The sequence below is a fragment of the Pleuronectes platessa genome, chromosome 9 (genome assembly GCF_947347685.1).
Source record: "Pleuronectes platessa chromosome 9, fPlePla1.1, whole genome shotgun sequence".
Taxonomy (NCBI): Eukaryota; Metazoa; Chordata; class Actinopteri; order Pleuronectiformes; family Pleuronectidae; genus Pleuronectes; species Pleuronectes platessa.
The window spans coordinates 10,133,687-10,157,832 of NC_070634.1; the positions used below are offsets into that span (position 1 = coordinate 10,133,687).

At 41.7% G+C, this 24,146-nt stretch overlaps 1 protein-coding gene across 5 annotated transcripts in view; it reads right to left on the bottom strand.

Annotated features, from left to right (window-relative positions):
- Positions 1–374: 374 nt before the first annotated feature.
- The window catches only part of si:ch73-63e15.2 (protein strawberry notch homolog 2), a 60,701-nt gene continuing 36,929 nt past the window's right edge, over positions 375–24,146 (bottom strand). For 3 of the 5 annotated variants that reach the window (XM_053431323.1, XM_053431326.1, XM_053431327.1), the window contains 28 exons: positions 20,481–20,654; positions 19,119–19,205; positions 18,040–18,145; positions 17,777–17,937; positions 17,534–17,667; positions 17,262–17,352; positions 16,971–17,114; positions 16,344–16,461; positions 16,144–16,249; positions 15,868–16,021; positions 15,597–15,773; positions 15,057–15,154; positions 14,346–14,428; positions 13,498–13,680; positions 13,026–13,147; positions 12,811–12,942; positions 12,561–12,696; positions 10,806–10,918; positions 8,890–8,961; positions 8,590–8,698; positions 8,429–8,500; positions 8,182–8,325; positions 7,739–7,833; positions 6,838–6,930; positions 6,583–6,714; positions 6,063–6,139; positions 5,578–5,768; positions 375–5,071 (listed from right to left, as the gene is read on the bottom strand). In XM_053431323.1, the coding sequence (XP_053287298.1) occupies positions 3,654–5,071; positions 5,578–5,768; positions 6,063–6,139; positions 6,583–6,714; positions 6,838–6,930; positions 7,739–7,833; positions 8,182–8,325; positions 8,429–8,500; positions 8,590–8,698; positions 8,890–8,961; positions 10,806–10,918; positions 12,561–12,696; positions 12,811–12,942; positions 13,026–13,147; positions 13,498–13,680; positions 14,346–14,428; positions 15,057–15,154; positions 15,597–15,773; positions 15,868–16,021; positions 16,144–16,249; positions 16,344–16,461; positions 16,971–17,114; positions 17,262–17,352; positions 17,534–17,667; positions 17,777–17,937; positions 18,040–18,145; positions 19,119–19,205; positions 20,481–20,654 (4,722 nt within the window). In that variant the 3' untranslated portion in view covers positions 375–3,653. The remainder of the gene's footprint in view (positions 5,072–5,577; positions 5,769–6,062; positions 6,140–6,582; positions 6,715–6,837; positions 6,931–7,738; positions 7,834–8,181; positions 8,326–8,428; positions 8,501–8,589; positions 8,699–8,889; positions 8,962–10,805; positions 10,919–12,560; positions 12,697–12,810; positions 12,943–13,025; positions 13,148–13,497; positions 13,681–14,345; positions 14,429–15,056; positions 15,155–15,596; positions 15,774–15,867; positions 16,022–16,143; positions 16,250–16,343; positions 16,462–16,970; positions 17,115–17,261; positions 17,353–17,533; positions 17,668–17,776; positions 17,938–18,039; positions 18,146–19,118; positions 19,206–20,480; positions 20,655–24,146) is intronic. The other 2 variants (XM_053431324.1, XM_053431325.1) reach the window with 2 other exon arrangements.

Consider the following 24,146-nt stretch of genomic DNA (forward strand, 5'->3'; position numbering starts at 1 on the left):
ATGTCTTTATTTCCTCCAGGGAGGTTATTCATCTTTTTTTCCCCACTTGTGTCAACATTGTGAAATAGGATTTATTTATTTCTACATTTCCACAGATTTCCTGGAAACAGTTCAGGGGTCTTGATTAAAAAAAATCGGACACATTTAGGGGATCATGCAATCTAACAAGTGCTATTCTAATTCAACTCAGTTGCAGCGTAGCAACAACAAAATACGCCAATGTTGAAGTGTTAATTCAGAATTAATAACTTTTTACACTGCTGTGTTTATTTCTGTATTGTGCATCCGCACGTAAACATAACAATTTGTATATTGTTGTAGCAGTCTCATGGGAGCTGGTTGGTGGGACAACCTTTGAACAAACGAGACTCGGCTTGAGCAATCTTCAAGTTTTTATTTGTTTACAAAGTTAAGATTGCAATTTCATATAGTCCTTCCTTTAATGAGTAGAAAACCTTTTTAAAGAATTAGTCGAAAGGCACAAATTTTACAATATATACATTTGGATCTAAATTATAAATATATAGAAAACAAAAGCACAACCCAGAATAAAAGTGCTGAACACAGTTTCTTTTTTGTACAGAAAAAATAGGCTTTGTTTAAAAATACATACAATCAGTAGCATGTTTTTTGTTTCATTTTTTTGTTAGCAATAAATTATTTGAGAGTAATAACATTTATATAATATGCAAATGGTGGAGAAACGGGAGAAATGGTTACACTATATGCAGAGCAATCCATCGAAGATAAGAAACACAACAAGCTACGCTCAATCATAACAACAAGAGAACAGTAACTTGATTATGCCATTCTTAGTGCAAAAATGATACCTACATGATAAAAGGCCTAACTACACTAATAGTTTAAAAAAAAGCTTTTTCTTCCTAAAGATGCTCCGTATCCCTCAAATGCATAAAGCTGTATTTGTGTGACTGTAACACACAGAGTCGAAGGCAAATCTTTTGCAGACTGATGTCTTGGAATGTGCCTGATGAGGAATATTGAAAGCAAAATTAACAAGGGTACGAGGAAAACGTGTTACTTCAAGAATCTGCAATAAAAAAAAATTAACATTAGCATGTATATGTGATAATGTGAGCAAGTGAGTCACTCTGAACCTAAACGGCTGTTGAACTGAGGGAGAGAGAAAAGGCGGCGACTGATCAATTGCACGTTTCAGTATAACCTGGGTGCACATAGACTCAAAACTCTGTGAGCTTCAACAGGAATTAAACGTCCGATGACTGCAAAAGGTAACGAGAAAAAAAAACATCCACAGAAAAATCATGTTCCTTAAAAAAGAAACAGCATTTGATCTTTGCCCTAAGAAGGCATAAACACGTAAAATCACTGACATCTTCACAAGGACAAACTACAAACCCATCACATTAAGTCTAAAACATAAATACAGCAAGAGTCACAGCACAAAGTTAAGAAAAAACAGCACGTGTATTGGTTAGTTTCACCATTTGTTATCAGGGGGAAATGATATATTTCTACTAACGCCCCGCCGTTAAACCTCTTATAGGTTTTTCTTCCTGAGATTGATAAAAGGTCTGATATCTTAGAGCCAGTAACTTTAGGGGTGTCTCGTGGAATACTTTGGTATCTCTCTGTGAACTGAAGGCCTGACAGAAGGACAGAAGAAGATGGAGAAACAATTATACTTGAGGAAACAACAAAAAAAAAGCAAAATGAAATGAGTAGAAATAAATCCAGACACTGTACAGCAGTACAGAACAGTGCAATCTTATTTGGTGGCAGGTTATAATAGAATTTGTTTTATAGCAATCTTGACAACAACAAACGTCCCTGACCAAACATTTTTTTAACTATTCTAATAAGCAGAATAACGTATCTAAAATCTAAATTTCCCTTAAATATAAATAACAATAACTTTTATAATAACGATGACTAAAACATCAAGAACGCATTGCGCTCATCCCCGTGAAAACTCTCTGTACAAAGGTTGACTCTGATTAACTGAAAGACTTTGAAGAACAACAGAAAAAAGAAGATTCATACCATGCGCACATAGCTATAAAGCTTTGCCTGTTGAGCTTTAACAGTAATGAGGCTTTTCTGTTCCATCTCAAATGTAGAATATGGTTTTATTGCTTTTTGATCATCACTTGAACGTATCCCAACATCTTGTCATTAACAGTGCATCGATTTCACTCGTAGATGGCCAGATCGCACAGGTTTTTGAATACCTAATCTTAAAGACAGTGAACATTACAAGTCTACACGTGTCAAATGTAGTTTTTTTTAGAGCAGTAATGCCTGGAATTGAAACAAGTTTCCATTGTTATTTATTTTATGTTGAACTTTTCCTGAACCCAGTGTAACTTGTTGCTACTGTCAAAGTGTTAAAAACAACAGGGTTTTCCTTTTTAACCTAGAGAGAATTTAAACTCTGTGTCATCCTCTGTAATTCAAGACTGCAACTATGTAAATTTGTCACCATGTATGCAAAATGACACATGAAACAACTCAACAAAAACACTTGAGACCTTCCTGAGAAATTCAAAGCCAAATCAAATCAGGAGTCATATCGCTAAATGTTACTGTCAGCTTTAAAAAAGAAAAAAAAAAGGAGACATTTTCTTTATCAATGCTGCTTGACTTGTTTGTGCCATACTGGGCTCCCAGCACATTGTCACAGCTCCACAGACCATCAAACAAGCACAAACAGGCTTGATGGAGGCTTCTTCCTGAAAGCCGCCACCAGCGTAGTGTAACACAAACGATGAACGACTGACTGAAGGGGGCCTAATAGTTAAATAGAAAGACACCATATTAAATAAAAATCAAAACCAATGCTCAAAAATACAAATCTATACATTAGGCTACATGGATTTTTAGACTGCATTTATAGATTTCTCCAAAGGCACTGTTTGCAACAGCAGACTGCTCTTCCTCTCCCTTTTTCCTCACTCTAGTGTTCATACAAGCAGGGAGAGAAACAAGAGGGAGCTCGTAGAGGAGAGAATGAAAACTGAGGCATTTCATGGCTAATCAGCTAACAGATTTGATGTGTTTCTGTTTTTTGTCTCCTCATCTTCCAGTTCAACACTGTCTTTTGTTTTCACTTAAACCAAGCCTTGCATACAGCCTTGATTTAGCCAAGACAAATGGCCGAGAAGCGAAGTAACAGTAAAGCAAAGTTGAAAAGATGTGGTGTTAACTGGGGAAAGGCATTTCGAGCTTCCAGCAACTTCGCTGATCATACCTCGTACAAAAGAATCAGCAGTGGGAGGTTTTATTTTTAAAATTTCCACACCTCGATGAATGAGCTTTTGTTTGGACAGCTCGTATGCTCGATAAAATACAGTTATCACATGGTTTGTTTTTGTTTCACTTTTCTTTTAACAGCTGCCTTTCCCAGTGGAGGACACACTTTGGTGTAGAAATCTGGTATTGATCGAGCCCGCCATCACCTCGACAGCCTAAAGCAGGTGAATGCTACAGGTGGGTAGAGAGAGGGGTGAGCAGAGCGCAGGACAGGCAGTGACGTGACTATAGGCCCTGAGGGGAGAGGGAATAGGTCCGAGGGTGCGATCGTAGACAGCAGCAAACAAGACGCAATCTGCTTTCAAACATAAAAATACTTTAAGAAAAACACAGTCCGAGCTGTTGACACAACTAAGCTCTCAGTCTTGTGGCAGGTACTGGATGACAGACTTGCGGTCTGAACCGGCCTGTAGCATACTGTTAAGCGCCTCGCGGACGTCGAGAGTGGCAGAACTGCAGTGGCCGTTGGGTAAGGACAGAGCGTCCGACTGGGTGAGGAGGAAGGAGGGAGAGAAGCAGGGGGAGGGGCTGGGAAACAGAGAAGAAGAGGAGGACGGGTTGGAGAAGAGAGAAGCGGGGGATGATGTTGGGATGAGGGTGGACGCAGGCGGGAGACCAACGGGCATGTGAGAGACCATGTTGTTCGACACAGACGAGGCGGCGGACGTGGAGGAAGAGCAGGAGGAAGCAGAGGATGAAGGGCTGACTTTCTGCTGGGGCATCTGGGGAGAAAGGGGCACGTCAAACAAATCTAACAGGTTCTGATGGTGGTTATTGGCCAGCAGGCTGTGATTCTGCTGCTGCGTCGTCTGCAGATGCTGTGGTTGTTGCTGCTGCTGCTGTGTCGCCTGTAGATGTTGTTGTTGTTGTTGTTGCTGCTGCTGCTGCTGTGTCACCTGTAGATGTTGTTGTTGTTGTTGTTGCTGTTGCTGCTGCTGCTGCTGCTGCTGTGTCACCTGCAGATGTTGCTGCTGCTGGTGCTGTTGTTGTTGTAGCAAAAGAGGCTGCTGTATTTGTGCAGCGTGCTGGGCATTCAATGCACTCTGGGAAATCAGAGACTCCAGGTTATAGTCGAATGCTGCTGCGTGTCCGGCCAGAGCTTCAAGAGCCAGCCCGCCTTCTGTGGTGTCTGGGGAGAGCGACGGGGAGCTGACTGTTAGGTCCAAGATCTCATTCAGGGGATTCTTGGAAGACAAGCTTTGAGACAGCGTGGCCTGATTGAGTGGAAGAGACGGGTTCTTCAGCTGTGGAAAAGAGGAAAGGAAAGACTGGGGGTAAAACTGAGAGAAATTTGAGCTGAGGCTAACAGCGTTGGGCAGAGGTGCCTGGTTGTTGTTGGTTGTGGTGGGTTTGTTGGGCCAGCTGTTATGGGTCCGTTGTTGCTGCTGCTGCTGCTGTGTTTGGCTGGGATTTCGCTTTAAGGACAACAAGTTCTGGGAGGGGGGCTGTAAGGTGGACTGGCTCTGGCCTGGCATTCTCTGCATCTGAGAGAAGCTTGCAGTTTTTGCCCTCAATAGAGGGTTTTGGTTCAGTTTCAGTTTGAGGAGCTGGCTCTGGGTGAGAGGCTGAGGGAGGGACTGGTTAAGCATTGGCTTCTGGTTGAACAGATTCGCCAGGAGGTGCTTGTTATCCTGTTCCATTTTACGCATGCGCTCCTCGGCCAGCTGCTGCTCCGCGGCCTGCTGCTCCTTCTCCTTTCGCCTCCTTTTCACCTCCTCGTCCATTAGCAATAGCTCCTCCCGCACACGGGCCACGCAGTTCTCTGGGATCTTGATACCTTGGATAGACGAGAACAGGTCAGGTCAGTTAGTTGTGAGGAAAAAACTCTCAATGTTATTAACTTAACATATTATATAGTATTATTAATGTTAAAATCATTTGCACATGTATTAACAGTAGTAAACAGAGTTGTGTTGATGATGATTGTTTTTTCCCCTAAATGATACATATCTAGTACTTTTTTTTATGGTGTAAGGTGTCCTTACACTTTCGTATTTTCATGGATGTTGCTGAATACTCAATTTCAACACCTTCTTTATTTTTGGGCTGATAGCTTCTCAAGCTGGTCATTATAAATGTAGAGTTCATCGAGTCAAATAAAGTAATTTTAATTTGTCATAAGAATGTGTCTTTGATAACATCCCCTGCTACCATCAAAACAACTCATCTGGAAGTCTCGGTTGGATTTAAGTTTTATACCTTCAGTCGTGAAATCTGAGCGATATTTAGAAAGCGAGTACAACTAGTCACCATGTTGTCACTTCAGCAGGGTGATGTACTTACCGACTTGCTTGTTGTGCTGCTTAGTTCTAAGACGGACAATCTGCAAGATGCTGGAGCTGGTGATGTCAGACACCACGTCGGACACACGCTTCCACACGCGCAGCAGAGCACCACACAACATGTGGTACTGACGCAGGCGCATGCCCTGCAGACACTCCTGGCCTTCCTCAATTTTCTTACACTTCCCATTCCTATGGAAAGTACGAGAAGAAAAAAACTGTCATACATACACTAAAAGAGCCTATATATTTATAATCCAAATGTTTATGTATGCCAGGTTGAGGAACTGACTCTGTACTAGCATCAGCTGGCAAAGAAGGCACACGTGTTACTTTCAAGTTATTATTTCATGAGTTCTCAGGTGATCTGCAAAACCCCGGGAAGGGCATCTGACCTTAAGCACCCTGACTGAATCCTAATAAGTACCAGGCTGATTGCATGTGGTGAGCTATTAATCCCAAGGGACAGTGTGGATTCCTGCTTACCAGTTGGCATGGCTACACTTCTTGAAGGAGAAGGTGAACTGGTTCTCCCAAATGTCTCTTGCTTCCTCCGGAGTCACCTGCAGAAAGAGGCACATGCAGAATTTAACAGAGATTTCTTTGAACTTTGGTAATAATGAGACGTCTTTATCATCTAACCGGAAGTAATATTATGGTGTCCCTCATATAATCTGTTGTTGATGAAGGGAGGAGGGGAAACAGGAACAGCTTTAATGAGAAACATGAATGAAAAGGAACTTCTACTTCCCCGCTGTCAAATCGATATGCCTTGAGCATTGCCTGTTCCAGTGCTCCTGCATTGCCACAGGGTGGCAGCAGACTCCGTATTCTAAATAATCCAAGTGGACTGTAAATCAAATAACTTCAGGAGAAGTCAATGAAAATGTTCAGCCTCAGTCTAATATCAAACCTTTCCTGCAAGGAGACCCTTTTCACAAACAAATTGAGACTTCATACTGTCACTGACGTTGGCTGGTTTATCAAAAGAAAATTGGGTCATTACCTTCCGGTAACGCTGGTGTAGGTTGTCCAGGCTCTCGGGGTGGCTCTGCTTGCCGATATTAGGCTTGAAGACAATGAAGTTCTTGCCTCTTCCTTGCTCAGCCAGCAGCACACATGGGTTGTTTCCTCGCAGCTGTGGAGAAGCGGAATAGACAGTGAATTTTTTTTGGAAGAAAATCCAGATTCAGCGAGCATCCACTGTGACACCACACTGTTATTCTGTGATTTATGGATTCAATCGATAAGAGGGACTCACCTTCTGGGACAGGTAGAATCCCTCATCGGGGCTGTTGAGCTTCTGGGACCTGTTGTAGGCCTCATCCCAGGTCAAACCTCTGTCCACACTGATCTGCAGGGGCAAAAAAAAAAGACTAAAGCATGAGCTAAGCTGCCAAACAACCATAAATCGCTTTCCTACGTGAGACAGACTCTTGCATAAAAGTTGAATGTATTATTCTAAACATATAGTTATACAAACCCAGGCATGTTCCCAGCTGGCTAAACTGGTCCTGGCTGTGCAGCATTCTGCTCTACTGCAAACTTTGCAGCCGACAGCTTAAAGCAGGATATAATCATCCTGTTCCCACCTTCAACTATTGTCTACATAGGTTCCTCAGCCCAGGGCTAATCCTGTATGATCACAGTTGAACTGCAAGCAAAGTGTTATCATACCTTATTCAACTGCAGATGTTTCTACTCTAGTTACATGTGAGAGTGATCAAATGCATTGTCATATCTAGCCATGCAAAAATTGAGTCATTAAAAATCTTAATAAATAGTCACTGGTATAAGTCATGTACGTAGTTTCTTTGAACTTAGCTGTGCTGCCATTTAACATATCTATCTGGAGGCTACAAGCTCTACTGGACAGATCTGAAGATTTGAAGACCATAGATTTGAATTTTCTACCCTAACCAACCCAAACCCTAACCCTAACCCTAACCCTTTTATGAATTGGCTCAAATCAATAGCATTTTGTTTAACAGAGGTCGCAAGTCATTACCGCGGTTACTTTGGGGGTCATGGGGTAAAGGTGTGGTTTGGGAACCTCTGATCGAGATAGACAGCAGTGGACAGGATAACCCTGAATATGACCATTGTCTCACAACATAATGGAGACCAGTTATACACCTGAGACGTGGTTATGCGACGCCTACCTTATAGAGAACAACCTGTCCATCCTGAGGGTTTCCAACTGTTAGGAAAGATTCCTGCTTCTCCTCATAGATCTCGTCATTACCCGGGGCCAGGTCTGTCAGAGACACAACAGCACATGTTAACCAAAAATACTTACCCACATAAAACAATTAGAGGTTTTAAAAATCAATCCTCAAGTGCAATTAAAGTCCAGTCTGAACATTCTGCATGTTGCCAGACATAACTGATGAGAGGAACAGTTACTGCTGTGTGTGCTCTACAAATAATACAAATATAATTAATTCATACCTTAGTTGTTTGTCTAGTACGAGTAACAAGGCATGTCATTGCAATTTAGAGTGATAGCAGATTCCATTAATTTGTTTTTTGAATCTCATTAGGATTACTGATTCTTTACATAAATTAACTCAATATGTTGTATTTCTGAGTAACTCTTTCCTACCTAGGATTCCCATGTCGTATTTGCCCTCCTTCTTGTCCTTCTCGATTAGATAATCAAAGTTATCAGTGAAGTACTGGAAGAGATAGTTCTGCTTGTGGACCTCCAGACCCAGGATACGATTGAGGAACTTGGTGATGCTGCAGTCTGAAATAAAAACACAACACAAAACAGTTATTACAACAAATTGTCGGTTGACAGATGAGGCCACAACGTGGCTGAGGTGTATTTTTGTCTATGAGTACTCTACCTTTCTCTGTATTGATCCCAAAGCGCGGCTCCTTACAAAAGATTCCTACATCCATCATTCCGAGTTTCATTTCTGAAATAAAGAAAAACATAGTTGTTTCACCCATAAATCACAGTGTGACTCAGATTTAGTAGTTTCTTTGTTAACATATGCTGACATACCTCTGAAGAAGATGGCCTCACCCCCTGGGTAACCTTTGGGAGGGGGCACTTTGTTCTCTATGTGGCCTAGGATTGCTTTGGTGATCTTATCCAAAGCCTTGGTACCGTACTGCAGGGGAAAAGGAAACACAATAAGTTCGGTCAAAGTCTTTCAGACGGAGCATTAAGCAATTTAGCAACACAAATTAACAGTTTCAATGAGAGATCCTGTGCAATGCTGAAGGAGAGATAGATCGAAATAGTTTAGATGAAAAATAAGCACTTTGAAGGTAAGGTTCTGAAGTTCTTAAATTTGCTCACCTTGTTTTCAAAATTGTACTTGCTCAGGTCTCTGGATTCAGTGGCTCTTCTGTCTCCGTGTGTTAAAGCCCCCTGCAAAGTGGATTATTATTATTATTAGTAGAAGTAAAAGTCACAACAGAGCATGATAACATTAACACAGAAAATAAGGCGATGAGAGCCTGTGTTAACTGGTAAGCTCCCATAATACAACCTGACCTCAATGCTCAGATAAGGCATGAGAGGGAATAACTTTAACAGCTAACAACTCACAAACAGATGGATATATGGTTACTATACAATCCTATAAAACTACAATAAAAGTTTTATGAAAAGGATTAGCTCTGTTCGTCTCTATCAGAGTTACTTGTACTGATTGCATGATTGTAATGTGGACATTATGATGTTGCATTAACTTTTTAAAATTTGGGGAAATCTTTTAAAACTGCACCACATGGTTTGAAGATGTAGTGGAGTGCACTCTCCACTGTCAGCACTTAAACAAACACTTTCACTTAAAACTGCAATGAAAAGCTTTATTTATAATCAGTCTAACTGCTGATATACGTTTTTGACATATATTTATAATAGTTCTGATATAACTCTGTGGTTTATTAGTGATTTGTGTGGAACTACAAAAAATCTGTGACTAAACCTTCGACAGTCGTCTTATTTGTTAAATGCAGATACATTTGCTCTGCATCAAACAGCAGCATGGGAAAGTTATCACACACACACACACACGCACATGCACAAACACTAGTGTGACTGCCCCGCCTGGTTTGTGGCAGTGTATCAGAGGAAGCCAATGAGGTTGAGGTGTGAGGTGGAAACTTTTTCTTTAACTGACTCCTGACATGACTTTGTGCCTAAATAGGATCCAAAGCAACATTTTGTAAATTGACAGACGAAGGTGGATTTTATATCGTAGTGACATAAATCTTATCTTTCCTTGTAATTAACTGCTAAGTATATAGTAAGATCTCAGGCTGCTTTATGAGGGTTTTCAGTGATTAACAGATTTTAACTGAGCTACGAGAGAGGTTAACAAGAAATGTTACACAAAGCAGTCAGCAGCAGACCAGTCTTGTAGCCAGCTGTTGTCTCTACCCACACTGAAAAATGCTTTGAGATTCCATAACAAAGAGATGTCTAAGCCAAATAGGACTTCACTGCTGATCTGGAGTTAGCCTGTTACAAAGGCATTCAGCCGTCTAGCTGAAGAGACTCTGCGTGTGTGCGTGTGTGGGTGTGTGTTGGTGTATTTGTGGTATATCGGGTTCAGGCCGGCAATTGGACGAGATGTGACCTTTTCGTGCTGCAGATTTACCGAACGGGGCTGGCAGACACAGAAACGACTTCCTGGAACTGCCATCCCCTCGAACCCACCTCGCCCTCTTCCCAAAAAGAACTGTCATGCTGTGTCACCATGGAAATAAATGACTGCTTGTGCTGAGATGCATTGATAATTGTGGAAAATAACCATAGACATATGAATTATCCAGACGAGCTCATTGGCCCTTTTTTTCTGCTTATTCATTTTTCCATTATGGAGCAGAATCAGGGGAAAGACCCAAAAATCTCCTGAGGTTTGTGGAGAAAAATTGATGTATCCCTCAAGCGCAGCAACAATAACAAAAGATTCAATAGAGAGCATTTAGAGTAGGGAATACCCCACAAAACAGGAAGGACAGAGGCTGAGGAAAGGGCAAGGATGCAAGTGAAATAGTCGATGGCAACAATCAATAAACATAAAATACAGATCTTTGTTTACAATGGACCTATTCTTCTCACACCCCCATCAACAAGATGAAAAGGACCATTTTCAAATGTGTCATATCAACCATTAAAGGGATCAAATAAAGGAATCATGGTGGGGAAAAAATATTATATATGCAACATGCAAACAACTATATTCATAAGGCAATTTTATTTACCAGGCTCTCTAGTCTCTTTGCCACAATGGAGGCAAAGCGTCTCTCCCCCGCCAACTCTGAGATGAGGAAGACGTACTCTGGGGCCGTCACCTGATTGGACCGATGGGTGCGACCTGGGGAGAAAAGGAGAAAATGATGATGAGATAAAAAAAAAATCGATCATCTAAAAACAGATAAATAATCTGAAACAGATCTGTGACATCGAATAACAAGAAATCTGTGGCTGTATCCAAGTAGCTTCCTTGAACAAAGAGCTGCTCCCATGAAATGCTGGTAATTTTTTTGGGAATCCCGATGTTTTCTACGAATTTCCCCGGTTCACAGTTAAAACTAGGTCCTGGTAGAAATGAGTTATTAAACAGCATCAAGAGAACTCCTGAGAAGAAATACTATCCGAATGACAGGAACAAAAGATGACTGGTTTAGTAAACCTGGGGGCAATGTTCATAAAGCTTCATCATACAACGAGTTGTTCCAAGTGTTGAAAAGACTTGATCCAGGTAAAGATAAAAGTTATGTGATAAAGCATCTTGGCCTATAAGGGTCTCCTCAGCTGAAGACTGTTTGGTGGAGGAGTTTTAAGACGAAGAGTTTGTTAAGCAGAGGATTGGGTTATCAAGTTATTCAACAAAACCTTATTTATAGTTGCATGTGCGACCTAAATGGTCAAACTCTGGAGTCCTGAATAATATCAAATAGATTAAAAGTATGGCTGTACATATTCTGCCATATCCTGATACAAAGACAAAAGTCTGTCTCTAGGACTATTTATTTCAACATTTGTTCAATCACATTTTTCAAACCTCGCAGCAGTCAACCACACTTCCTCCCTTACTTTAAAATATCAGTTTCTTCCTTGCTCAGAGTTGTTCTGAGAAGTTTCCTAATCCTTCCTTTTAGACAAGGTAAGGAGTGTATTCTCAGAAATTTGCACAGCTGCTGATCTCAACACTTCTGGGAGAACATGCTTCATTTGAAGAGGGTGTTATTCACCAAGTACAAAAAAGAAAAAGAAAGTCTCTTATTTCCACAGAAAAACAACATTGTTTTTTCTCCCCCTATTATGAGGAAATCATAATTACTGTGTGTGTGATTCTGCAATGTCTGTCTGTATGAGTGAGCAACAACCTGCCAAACTAAAATTAAGCTACTGAAGCCTTCCTGCAAGTTTGCAACTTGCCGTAAACAACCCTGTGATAGTGGGTGTGTGGGTGTGTGTGTAAAAGATGCAGAGACAGGATGTGTTTTTCTACATCGTTGTCACTTACATCAGAGCAGGACTGATCGTCAGTAAAGTATTATATTAGCTGGAACAGTTTGATGTTTCCATATGAAATAGCTGAAAGCAACTACAACCTCTCATAACCAGCAGAGTTTCACTGAGACGAATCGTTTCTGGCATTAAAGGAGAAACTATTCTTCAACAAATTTCTCTCTTAACATTCCTGATACCCTTTGACCGGAAAGGTTGCTGCTTATTACAAACATACACATAGAAAGTAGACGATGAAAGAACCGGAAAGCCTTGTCCAGGTTTCTTCCTGTATAAGCGCAACAGACAAAACTTGCATCACTGATAAAAAAGAATTATGCTCAAGTCCCGTATTGTTTCATGTGGCATGATAGGTAATGAGTTTCTTGATCCTCTTCGGATGCAGTTACTTTTAATTTGCGAGAAGAAAAATGTCCTTTTTCGTTTTATTCCGAAGCTTTTATGGACCGTTTAAAATTGAAAGCTTCGATTACTTGACTCACCAAACTGCTGAATAGCTCTGTCTGCGCTCCACGGCAGCTCCAGGGTCATGTGGACCCTGCGCCTCTGGTTTTTAATTCGCTTGTCCGCCTGCAGGGATATCCCGGAGCTGGCTGCCTCTGAGATGATAGCAACACACTGGAAATAAGAGACAGGTTTGGATTATTTGTGGGAATCTTTCACAAGCAATGTTTAGAAAGCAGCACATTACTTGTAGAGGTTTTTCAATGAGAGATGTATTGATTCACCGACCTTTTCTCCATTCATGAAGCGGTCTTTTTCCTTTAAGTTGATGTGGTCGATGGTGAGGCCCTGCTCAGCCCGTGACTCATAACGGACGCTGCCATCAGGACGCCGAACCACGCGACCCTTACGACCGGTCATCTGCACACAAAACAACACTTTGTTTGCATGCGCTCAGGAAAAAAAACTGCTTGAGAGTTTCTTGTTGAGCGTAAGGCTGGTACCTCTGAGACTTTATCTGGTCCGCCAAACTTATCTATGAGCTCATCCAAGGTGTTGAGAGGTAGTTCTTTTCCCAGCTGGGCTATTTTGTTGAGGAGGCTCTGCTTCATCTCCTCTATCCTCGCTGTGAACACAATGCAAAGTGGACATTAACTATCTAACTCAAACAGTTGAGTCATTCAAATAACAGAAGCTTAAACATATAACATGTAATTTAAAGGCAACCAAAATGAAATGTCCTGTTACCTTGAATTAAGTTTGATCATTGTTGGAAAGATTTTGGATAATGTAAATACACAATCAACACAATATACAACACAGGTGGAGTCTGTTTTAATGTGTCAGCTAAAGAGTGGAAGGTTGTTCTGCAGTCTTACATATTTAACAGCAGCACAGGGCCCTTGACTTGATCCTCTCACACATCAATCCTCCCGACAACACAAACCAAAAACATCAGTACGAGCAGCTCCCTACCTGTCTGGAAGCTAGTGTGGTTCACAAAGATCACATCATCGTTGTCCAGCAGGGAGTCGGGTGAGGAGTTGGAGTCTGTGTCCATGCCGTCGGAGTCACTGCTACTGTCATCAGTGATGTTGATCACACCGCCACTGTCCACTGTGTGCTTGGGTACCTTGTGGTGGCGCCCTCTAGGCTTCCCTGATTGTACACCGACATTACAGTTAGAAATGAAACAACAAAACATTTGCAATCTCTTTTGTTACAGGTAAATAATTTTATGTAGAAGAGGAGTGTCAAGAAAAGTGGCAAATATGCCACAAACAACCAGATAAACACAAATATATATTTGCAATCAACGCTTTGTTAACTGTTAATGTTTACTTTATGGCAAATGTCTGGACTTTACCCAGACTTGAACCTTTCACACATGAACAACACAGCAGGAGGTTCTCTGCACTAACACGTTCACAACAGCATCAAATCCTAAGTTTTCAGACGAGAGTTGGAGCAGCCGGATGCAGCAGACAGAGTCAGGAAGTGACGTGTTACCTCTGCTGTTTAGATCACGTGATTCTGTTTACAGCACCACAACACCGTCGTCAGCTCTTATCACCACAAACTCTCTTGACATATTCGTCGGTGCCCCCCACTCGTTCGTGGTGAACCCAGCTGGATTTCTCCTTGATCTCTACAGACTTTATACCCGGAGGACAGGAGGATAAAGTCCGTAGAAACTGAAAAGCGTCTCACTCAGGCATTTGCGTTCAGACATGCACCTCCTCCGGAAAAAACTCAGAGGATATGCGGACTCCAGTGCATGGACTAAAAGCAGCTATGGTGACAAAGACCTTCTATTCACTTACGTTTTCTCTTATTGCCTGGTGCCTTCTCTCTCCTCTGTTTCTCTGAAGGGAAATGTTTCGATACCAGAGACTGGAATACTCCCCTAAAGCAAAAAGAAAGAGGAGAAGAGAAGTTAGAAACTTATTTTGTCTGGAAAGTGATCGGGACAACCCAGGGCAGTTGTGGCAGTTAGACTCCGTACATTCCTGATACGTTATCATTATTAGTGTCAGGTGCTGACAGGCAGATGAACACATTGTGTGTGTATGTGCGTATGAGATCTATTCTACTCAGACATTGAGGGATGTCTGCTGTGAGAGGCTTGGTGTCAAACAAGTTCAGAGCACTTAGCACCTCTCCCCTTTTCTTGGATGAGAAGTTTGATAATTAAATAGCTGCTAATAATGCCTGGCCTCATTGAGGATAAATGGCACGGACTGAAACCGCATGACTTGAATACTTATCATTTATTAGTGGTGAGGATCTTAAGCTTTGGAAATCATTTGGCAGAGTGATGAAGCAACTGAATCAAACATGAATGACATGGCTTTTAGCAAACAGACAATAATAACTCCTCAAAACAGGGTCAAGTGTCAGAAGGTATCGATAGGAAACTGCTGCACTTTCCTGTTTTCTGCAAAACGTTACCGCTGTCATTTTTAGGGAATGACCTTTTAAATTCATATATCAACATAGAAAAAAACAGACAGCTCCTTTCACACTGTACTCACTCTGCTGCAGAGACGAATCTGTCCAGCTGTCCATCATTCTCATCAAGGACTTCTCTGGTGCGAGACTCTCCGGTCGACTGAAGGCCAACAACGATGCACTGTGGTGGAAGAAAATGTAATACTGATAAAGCCAATAGTCTGATAAAGACCCTTCTTTGTAAACATCATTTTCGGATTATCTTACCCCAAATATAGTCAAACTCCGATCAGAAATAATCAAACTAAGACATGTGGAGTATTAGGGCCTTTGTCACATTATGTAGACATGTTTGTCATCCTAATCACATTATAGCGTCTTATTGGAGTTTTTGTCGCATTTCACAACATCGACATACGAAAGTTCCCAAATCCTTTGGAACCCTCAAGACCCTGTTGTTACTGTGGACAAAGTAAAGCTTTGACAACCCCATATAACACTAAATGTTTCCTACGCTTGAAGTCATTCTCTACTTGTGCAACATCAGTAAATCTAAAAAAATCTTTCCCAAGATTATACACAAATACTGTATGACTCAGTGTTACAGAGTGTGCTGCACTGACCTTTCCGGCCAGCAGATCCTTTTGGGCCAGCTCCACCAGGCAGCGGACCTTGGCAGCGATGCAGAGGTATTTGAAGAAGCGTTGGTGAGACGACCAGAACTGCCCCCACAGAGACTTCCTGCTCACCAGGCCCAGCTCATCGGCTGCACGCAAGAAAACTTGCAATGCCTCTGCCCACTGGACACAGATTCCATGTTCATGTTTAGTTCAACGTAGCATGTATTTTACCAAACACATATTAAAAACTGTTTGTGAGAGGCTTGATGCTCACCAGTTTGGCAGCTTTGTTATAGACCAGTTTGAAGTCACTGTCCAGTTTGATCTCTTCAACGCGGAAGGATACCCCTGAGAAGCTCAGCTGCCTGGCAATGTACATACCGCTCACTTTCATGTCCATGGCAACAATCTCCATGGCCCCGACACCCCTGTATACAATAAGCATACACATTATTTACAATATTCAATCACAGGTTAAGCAGCCATACCTTCATTCCCAGTAAGCGCAGTGGTATGAATACATGTAAACTCAGCACCTAATGCTACTGACCTCTTCTCGATGGTGTGCAGGAAGTCATCGAATGCTCGGAAGGGCGTGCCCTCACCCCAGATTCCCAGGCGGCTCATATAGATCATGTTCTTTGGCTCAGAGGCACCTGTGACGGAGATGACCAAAATTAATATTTTTTTAAATGTACAGCTGTGTTGAATAAGGTGTAAAAAGTGTGTTTTATGTATTTGTCAGTCTACCTGTGGCACTGGCATACACCACTCTGGCCCGTGGCAGCTTGTTTTGCAGGTCAAGCACTGCCTTGCCCATCTTTGTGGATGTGGCATTCTTGGCTTTGTGGCATTCATCAAAAATAATCTGTAATGGTGAAAGGTCAAGGACAAACAACAGTGTGGTGCAATGCCTGAAACCACTGTTTGATGTTAGTGTGTTCAAATGAAAGCAGAGTACTCAAATGTCAGAGTTAGTTGCTCCAGACATTCTCAGGAGTCTCTCCTGCCAGCTCCCTAATAAAGGCTATTCATAATGTCTGAATGAGTCAACACGCAGCAGAAGCAAAACAATAAAAAGTGAAAATAATACAATTATCTCTGGATTGAGAAGAGGAGCCATTATGTAAGAGACATCTCCGCAGCAGAATTAAAAACATTATGTCCAGCCTCCTTCATGCTGCTTGCTGTGCTACCCCCGAAACTTGAACACTGAGATTTCTGTGTTGTTGTGAACGAGTCGGAGCAGAGAATCTAGTGCTGCCGTCTTCATATATGTGCGGACAAACTCCAGAATTCACGTCCAAAAAAGGCTATATAGTGTCAGTCTGTGCTGGACAGTTGAAGCATGTGATGGCAACTAAAATGAAAGGATACAACTCCATCAAAGTCTGGCTTGCACCAGTCCAGGATCTGTTTAATTCTCGTCCGCCGCTGCCCTCCTGCTTGGCTCTCTCCTATCAGCGCAGAGTAAGTTGCAAACAGGACTCCTTCTGAGGTAGCTGTGTCTCCATACTTTATCTAGAAAAACAAATCAAACATTTTACACTGGAGAAAAAGGCGTGCTTTTGTTTCATCTTCTCTTCTCATGCACTTATATGACGTAAGCTGTCGCAGAGTAAAACAATTGTGTTCACAGGTTGTCAAACTAAATCCACCTGGACTCACCTTGTTTAAGGCATGCACAGGAATAAGCGGTGCATCTATGTCTTTGAAATCTCTCTCTGCATCAAATTTCAGATCATTGGATATGCTGAACCTGAGGGCAGGGACAGGAAAGTCATCAATTCGGTTACTGCGCAAACATGCTCGGTATAACCTGTCATACAACTGCACACAAAGCACAATCCTAAACAAATGAGACTACAGCTGTTATTTAGCTTTCAGGCTTATCTTAGGTCTCCTGGATGAGGTCAACCAGAGAAGTAGATCTCTCTTACCACAGTGCTTTCTTTCTTCCCTTAAGGTAATTCTCCAGGATGATTCCTGCCACAGTGCGGCCCTTTCCGACCCCTGCCCCATCCCCGATCAGGAAGCCGGCTCTCTGGTTGTTCTGAAGGATCACCTCGTGTTGCTGGGGGCACAAGAAGAGCAAAAACACATGAACAAAAGGCACCTATATAACCAAAGCATGACTCATTCACAGAATCCTCATGAAATATAAGTGCACATTGTGTGTTTACCTGGCAGGCATAGATGATGGCCTCTAGCTGCAGAGCGGACAGCAAGCCGCAGTTAATAGTCGACTCAGGGATAGAGAGAGTGTATGTGATGTCAGGAGGAGGGACACTGGATAGTGTGTTGGTCTCCACCACTATGTCAGGATGAGAGATTCCTATGGTGGCTGAAGAGAGGGGAAAAAATACAGATGTAAATGAATGTCATATTACAAAAGAAAAATGTGGAAAAGTCGATGTGGATGTTGACGTTCAGTCTAGCGACCTACATTTCGAAGGTCTGTACTCAGCATATGTGTCTACATGTCCCAGTTCCTCCGTCTCCTCATCCTCAGCATCCTCTTCCTCCTCTGGCGGAGTCTGAGTTCTCTTAGCCTGGAAAAAACGTTTTTTTATAAGTGTAATTCAACAATAGCTGCTTATGAGAGTTTTGTTTCCAGCTTAGGTGAAGATGGTTTTAGAAAGAGACTGTAGCTGAAAGTAAGAAGTGGGTGAGAAGTTAGTAAGATGTTAGCGGAGCACATGAAGATTTCCTTATCAAGGAATATTAGCAGATGAAAGATTGAAACGACAAATTAATTGAGAAGGCGCATTAACCAAGTAATGCAGCAGAATGAAAATGTGCTGACAGAGAAATGGACTTAACATGTTTCAGGTGAATGTTATCTGAGAAACTGAAAATGAGGAGGTTCCCGTTTTGACAGAGAAGTCCATTCTACAACATTTATTTTCTTGTCGCAGTATATTTTCTTATTTAATCCTTGTGCAATGTGCTTTGGCAGTGTCCAAAATATGCAACTTGCAGCAATGCTTTCATCACTTGTGTTAATGGAGACTCGTCGAATCAGGCACAACATTACAGCTTCACTTAGGGCTGAGTGATATAACCAAATATGATATCAAGATAAAAAGGTACATAGAGTATAAGTTCTGGTTTTAAAAATCTATGTTTATGAGCAGAGAATGACAAACACTTGAAAGACAGTAAAACATGTATCTGTACTCACTGTACTTACACGATGCATAAGGAATAAATCAATATATGGAATTTTGTTATATTGCTATTGATGAATAGATTAATGATATTGGTTTATTGCCCAGTCCTAGTTTCACTCATTACTTTCTTCATCCATTGATCTGTCAATAAGTGATCCTCACTCTTAGATTAGTGGCATGTTATGTTTCTTTGTAAAACAGTCTGAAGCCTATCTTGTATTGCAAACACACAACTGCAGTTTCAACATATGACGCAAGATATACATCTCTGCATTACTGAGAACTGCAGGCTCATCCAGTCAAAGAGCTTGGTTTCATTTGAACATAAGATCAGAGAGGTTGATGTGGCTACCTGGAATCCTCCTAAAGGTGGGGTGCTGATAATAGCAGTTATATCATCCAAACTGGCCAAGCCATGAAACCTGCTGCTGCCATTCTGCTGTCAAAAGAACATAAAACGAAGAAATATAAACTCAAATAAACACCATGCCAAATGCACAAAAAATGTAAACAAAAAAAGCATGAGTAATCATTGTGTATGTGCACGTGTTTCTATGTATGAGCATGAGAGCATGTGGGAACTTCAGGGATGTCTGATGGAGCAGCACTCAACAAATGCAATTTGTTCTCTGGCGATGAAAAGCAGGCAACAACAACAACAAAAGGCAGATAAAGCTGTGTGCGTCTGGGAAACATAATGGATGAAATGAGGGCACAATGAAAAGGAAAACATAAAAGGCTTTCAGAGGTTAGGAGAAATAAATGTACTCTGATTTATCTCAAAAAGATATCCTCGGACCCTTCTGATTCACAGAGGCCTGTACGGTGAGCAGTGATGGAAGAACAACAGCTGAGAATGAAGTAGCTCGCTTCAGATAACCAGCGTAGAAACTGTGATTTAGTACAGTTCCGCGAGACTCTTTGAAGGGATGCTACATAAAAAAAAAATGATTGAGGCGCCTTATGCACGTCTCAGTAATTTTGACTCTTTGTGCTCCACTGTGACAACGGTTTACAAAACAACTGGTACGATAGAGGTCTGATGTTCTCTGTCAGCAATGTCAAAACAGTTCATTTCATAATGAGTACGTTATGAGAATAATGAATAATAGAAATGTATTTGCAAGGTAGCATTTATTGGTAAAGTGTGTGTGAAGACATTGGCTACAAACTCTTGTAATGTTCACAGCGCATCTATCTTCATTTATGTTAAATCTGAAACAGTGAACACAAAGGAACGGAAGTATTTTATTCGTTTTCAACCATTGGAGCTTTTTGATAAAACTTGAATTCCCAAGAAGATGGCCGGTCAACATAAGTAATTTACACAATAAAATGAGTGTCTAACTCAGGGAAAATCCCTGGTTCAACCCTGGTGCCTCATGTTTGTCCTGCTCTGCCTGCTATCACATGACATATTCATAAAAGAAAACAATCCTGTTGAGAGTAGATTGCACTCAAGCCTTGGTCAAAACAACAGTTGTAGTGTTGATTGTGTATGTCTAGATAAACACAGCTTCAAATTGAATATCCCAAGTGAGTGTGAAACCTATAGCAACGTGCAAGATCAGCATTCATTTTCATTAAGAAGAACAATCTGACTGATTCCTGCTAGCTAGCTTATTTAAAAAATGTTAAGCTACAGAAGAGTCATAGTTTAAGGTTTTGGCATGTTCATGAGTGTTTGTGGTAATGACGCGTGTTTGCTGCTGACCTCTAGCTGGCTTTGTGCTGGTGTGGTGGTACTAGTGTTGACGTCCCAGAGGGTGGGCACCGTGTCCAGGTTATCTGTGCTGATGAAGGGCTGGGCATCGGCATATTCCGACAGCGAGTCGGCCGGTGAGGAGAACAAAGAGTTTGTGGAGAGGTCATCAATGCAGGACAGGTCCTGAAGGCAGAGGAAAGAGAAGAGATGTTAAATACTTCGGCCCCAGAAACATGACAAAATACAGAGCAGAGCCAAGAGTCATATTTATTTTTCTCCACTAAAATAGAGTTCAATATTGTGAAAGGGACACATAGATTCCTCAATCAAAACCAAATACATGCTCTGCGCGCACACGCGCACACACACACACACACACACACACACACACACACACACACACACACACACACACACACACACACACACACACACACACACACACACACACACACACACACACACACACACACACACACACACACACACACACACACACACACACACACACACACACACACACACACACACACACACACACACACACACACACACACACACACACACACACACACACACACACACACACACACACACACACTATATATATAGTGAACCGGACCATAATGGTGGCACATTTATTCTGGATTCCAGCCAGTACTGCACTCTTTTGGCAGTAACACCAGTAGCCTAAACAAATCTAATCGTACACAGATGTGTGAGGGTGAACATGTTAAATGGAAAGCGAGCATAATGAGAGAGTGTGTGTGTGTGTAGGTGTGTGTGTGTGTGTGTGTGTGTGTGTGTGTGTGTGTGTGTGTGTGTGTGTGTGTGTGTGTGTGTGTGTGTGTGTGTGTGTGTGTGTGTGTGTGTGTGTGTGTGTGTGTGTGTGTGTGTGTGTGTGTGTGTGTGTGTGTGCGATTTCAGACATGGCTGCCTTCCAGCTGCCTTTCTATTCATATCCTTTCTGAACCATTAGCATGTCATATTCTTTAACAAGCCTCTCACTGGCACCCTTGGGCCTCATGGGACTTATAAACATGGATGTGGGGAGATAGGACTTGAGTGATGGGCAGCAGGGAAAAAAGGAGAACATGACAGGCCATGCCGGATAGAAACTGTTTCTGTATCTGAAAGTATGTAGCTCTTCATTTATTGGTTGGCTGCATGTATATTTTAAATCTGTGGGCCATGTGTTGAGATTCCTTAACTCCCATGTTCTGGTGCATGCCTCTATGTAAATTAAACTATTCCCCATGCGTACTATGAAGCTGCCTCAAGCACAACCTTGAGGGCGCAACTTCATTCACTTCGTTTATTCACCAATTCATGTCACTGTTTACTTCCCTTTAAAGGGATACTTCCACATTTGATGGAATGAGATGAGAAGGGCAAGTTAATACTTTCCTGTCTTTGTGCAAAGCTAAAGCTGTTTTTAGACATGAACTCCAGAAAAGGAGTTTAATGTTGTTGAATTAGTCTTAATTTCCTTTTCTCTGAGAGCTAGATAAAAAGAGTGATACCACTCTCACGTCTGTTGGGTCAATATGACAACAACAGATTGGAATTGCTGCTTCATAGGACGCGCTGTTGAGCCATTTGCCACACCCATATTACTCAAAAATACATACATTTTCATCAGGCCTGATGCGTCCACCAAGTTTGGTGAGTTTTTGAGTATGTTCAAGCCGTCAAAAATGCCAATAATTTGCCTGAATAATCCAACGAAAAGCAATAGTGCTTTTGAACTATCGGAGATATTTTTGTTACAGTTCATGCAAAGCTACACTTTTTCAGATGCAATATAGCATTTAGCCACAAGTGGTGATGAGTGGGTTTGCACACAATATGGTATTATGACTAAAGACGACAGTTAGAGGAAGTACAATGAAGCTCTGAAAGCCCAAAGTAAAAAACTGTCCAAAAAGACTGCTGCTGATTAACACTGAGACTCCTTTCATAGCTGCCTGTTAACCATTACTCACAGTTCACCTGAAAATATCTCGCAGGGATTGGAAGACAAGAAGCACAACTCTAATGTTAACATGACTACATCATGTGGGAATGGGGCTCGGTGAGGGTAGTAAACGGAAGGGAGACAAACACAGACTTGGTCCTGTGTGTGTTCAGAGATACACATGTATATTTTTGCCCTCTGACGTTAAGAGAAACAACTCACTGATCATAACATGTCGATGTTTGTGTGTTGAGCTTTTCCAAGGGTACAGCACGCAGCCAATCCGTATTTCTCTCTTCAACTCACTCGCCCTACCTTTCTCTCTTTCCTTTTCTCCCTGTGCGTGTTTGTGTGTCACCGTGCTTCCTGGGGGCAAGATCAGGCATGAGCTCTGAAAGCAGCCTCTCCAAAGTTGTTCTAGCCCTGCAGACAGCTGAGTGGAACAACTGCCTTTTCCTTGGTGAAAGGGGGGAGGACGTAGATGTGTAGGGCCACTGTAAAATACTACTACCACTCCCAAACACACAACCTGTCACCACCATCCCTTTTTTGTTTGCTTAACCTGTCAGCTGTGTGTCTTCTGTACTCCCTTCTTTCTTGGCTATTCTGACAGTGGAAAGATGAACAAACAACAAGGTCACCAGAGGCATCATTCCACAGATACGAAATTGTGGAAAAACACAGTTAAGCTCACACACAAATATTTCAGCATGGAAAACTGCAGAGTGAAATAACCAACACTTAGTGAGCGGAGTCAGCTAAAAGCGTTTGTTCCAAGCAGAGAGTTAACCATCATTTGATATAAAATAAATATAATAATTAAATTCTACCTAAACAAATCTGATATGAAAATACAGAATTGTCTGTGTTAGAATTAAAGTTATGAGCCATTATAATAACTCTCCTTATCTGCGTTTAAAGTTGAGTTTCTATACAAGTTTAGTTATTGATCCATGTTACGTAACAATATGACTTCTACGCTTTCCATATCATGTAAATCTGTGTTCAGGGAGCCTACTGCCATGAGAACCAACGATCCTGATCCACGAAAATCTGAATACTTGGCCGTGTCTTGGTTGACTCTAACCGATACATGGCCAACCCCAGTACCCTGCTAATCGAGATGTTAATTAGAGCGTAACTGAGGCGTTTTTGTACCCTGTCTGGCCCGTAGTGTACCAATGGCTAGTTCGTCTGCCGTTCCCTAGACAGGGCCCTGCCAAGCAGAGATAAGGCCTGAGTTCCAACTACTCTGATGGTAATCTGGCTGCTTCCACAGCAATATTCTCTCGCAATCTTGCCTCCTTCCCTCTCTCTCTCTCCTGGACAATAAGAATATGTGTGTAATGTGTGTGCATGTGTTTGTTTCTGTGTTTAAAAGTGTTTCTTCAGAAATTAGCTTTCAGGGAATTCTATCTTCTTGACATCTTTATTTAAATTTCTGGAAATAGCTAGTGGGGGGAAAAAAATCACTGTCTGTATGTGTGTATTTATGTGTGTATATGTACACAGAATAACACGTGAAAGCATGTGTGCAGATTTTTATTTCATGTTCAGATTTTTATTTCATGTTCTTTGTCTACTTTCCTTTCTCCGCTGCTACAAATGCTGAATCCAGCATTAAACATCTTAATGAAGATGAAACCACTGATAAACAGCGGCAACCATCTGATCACTCAGCAATTACACGACACAACCTTTTACTCAAATTGACTTGG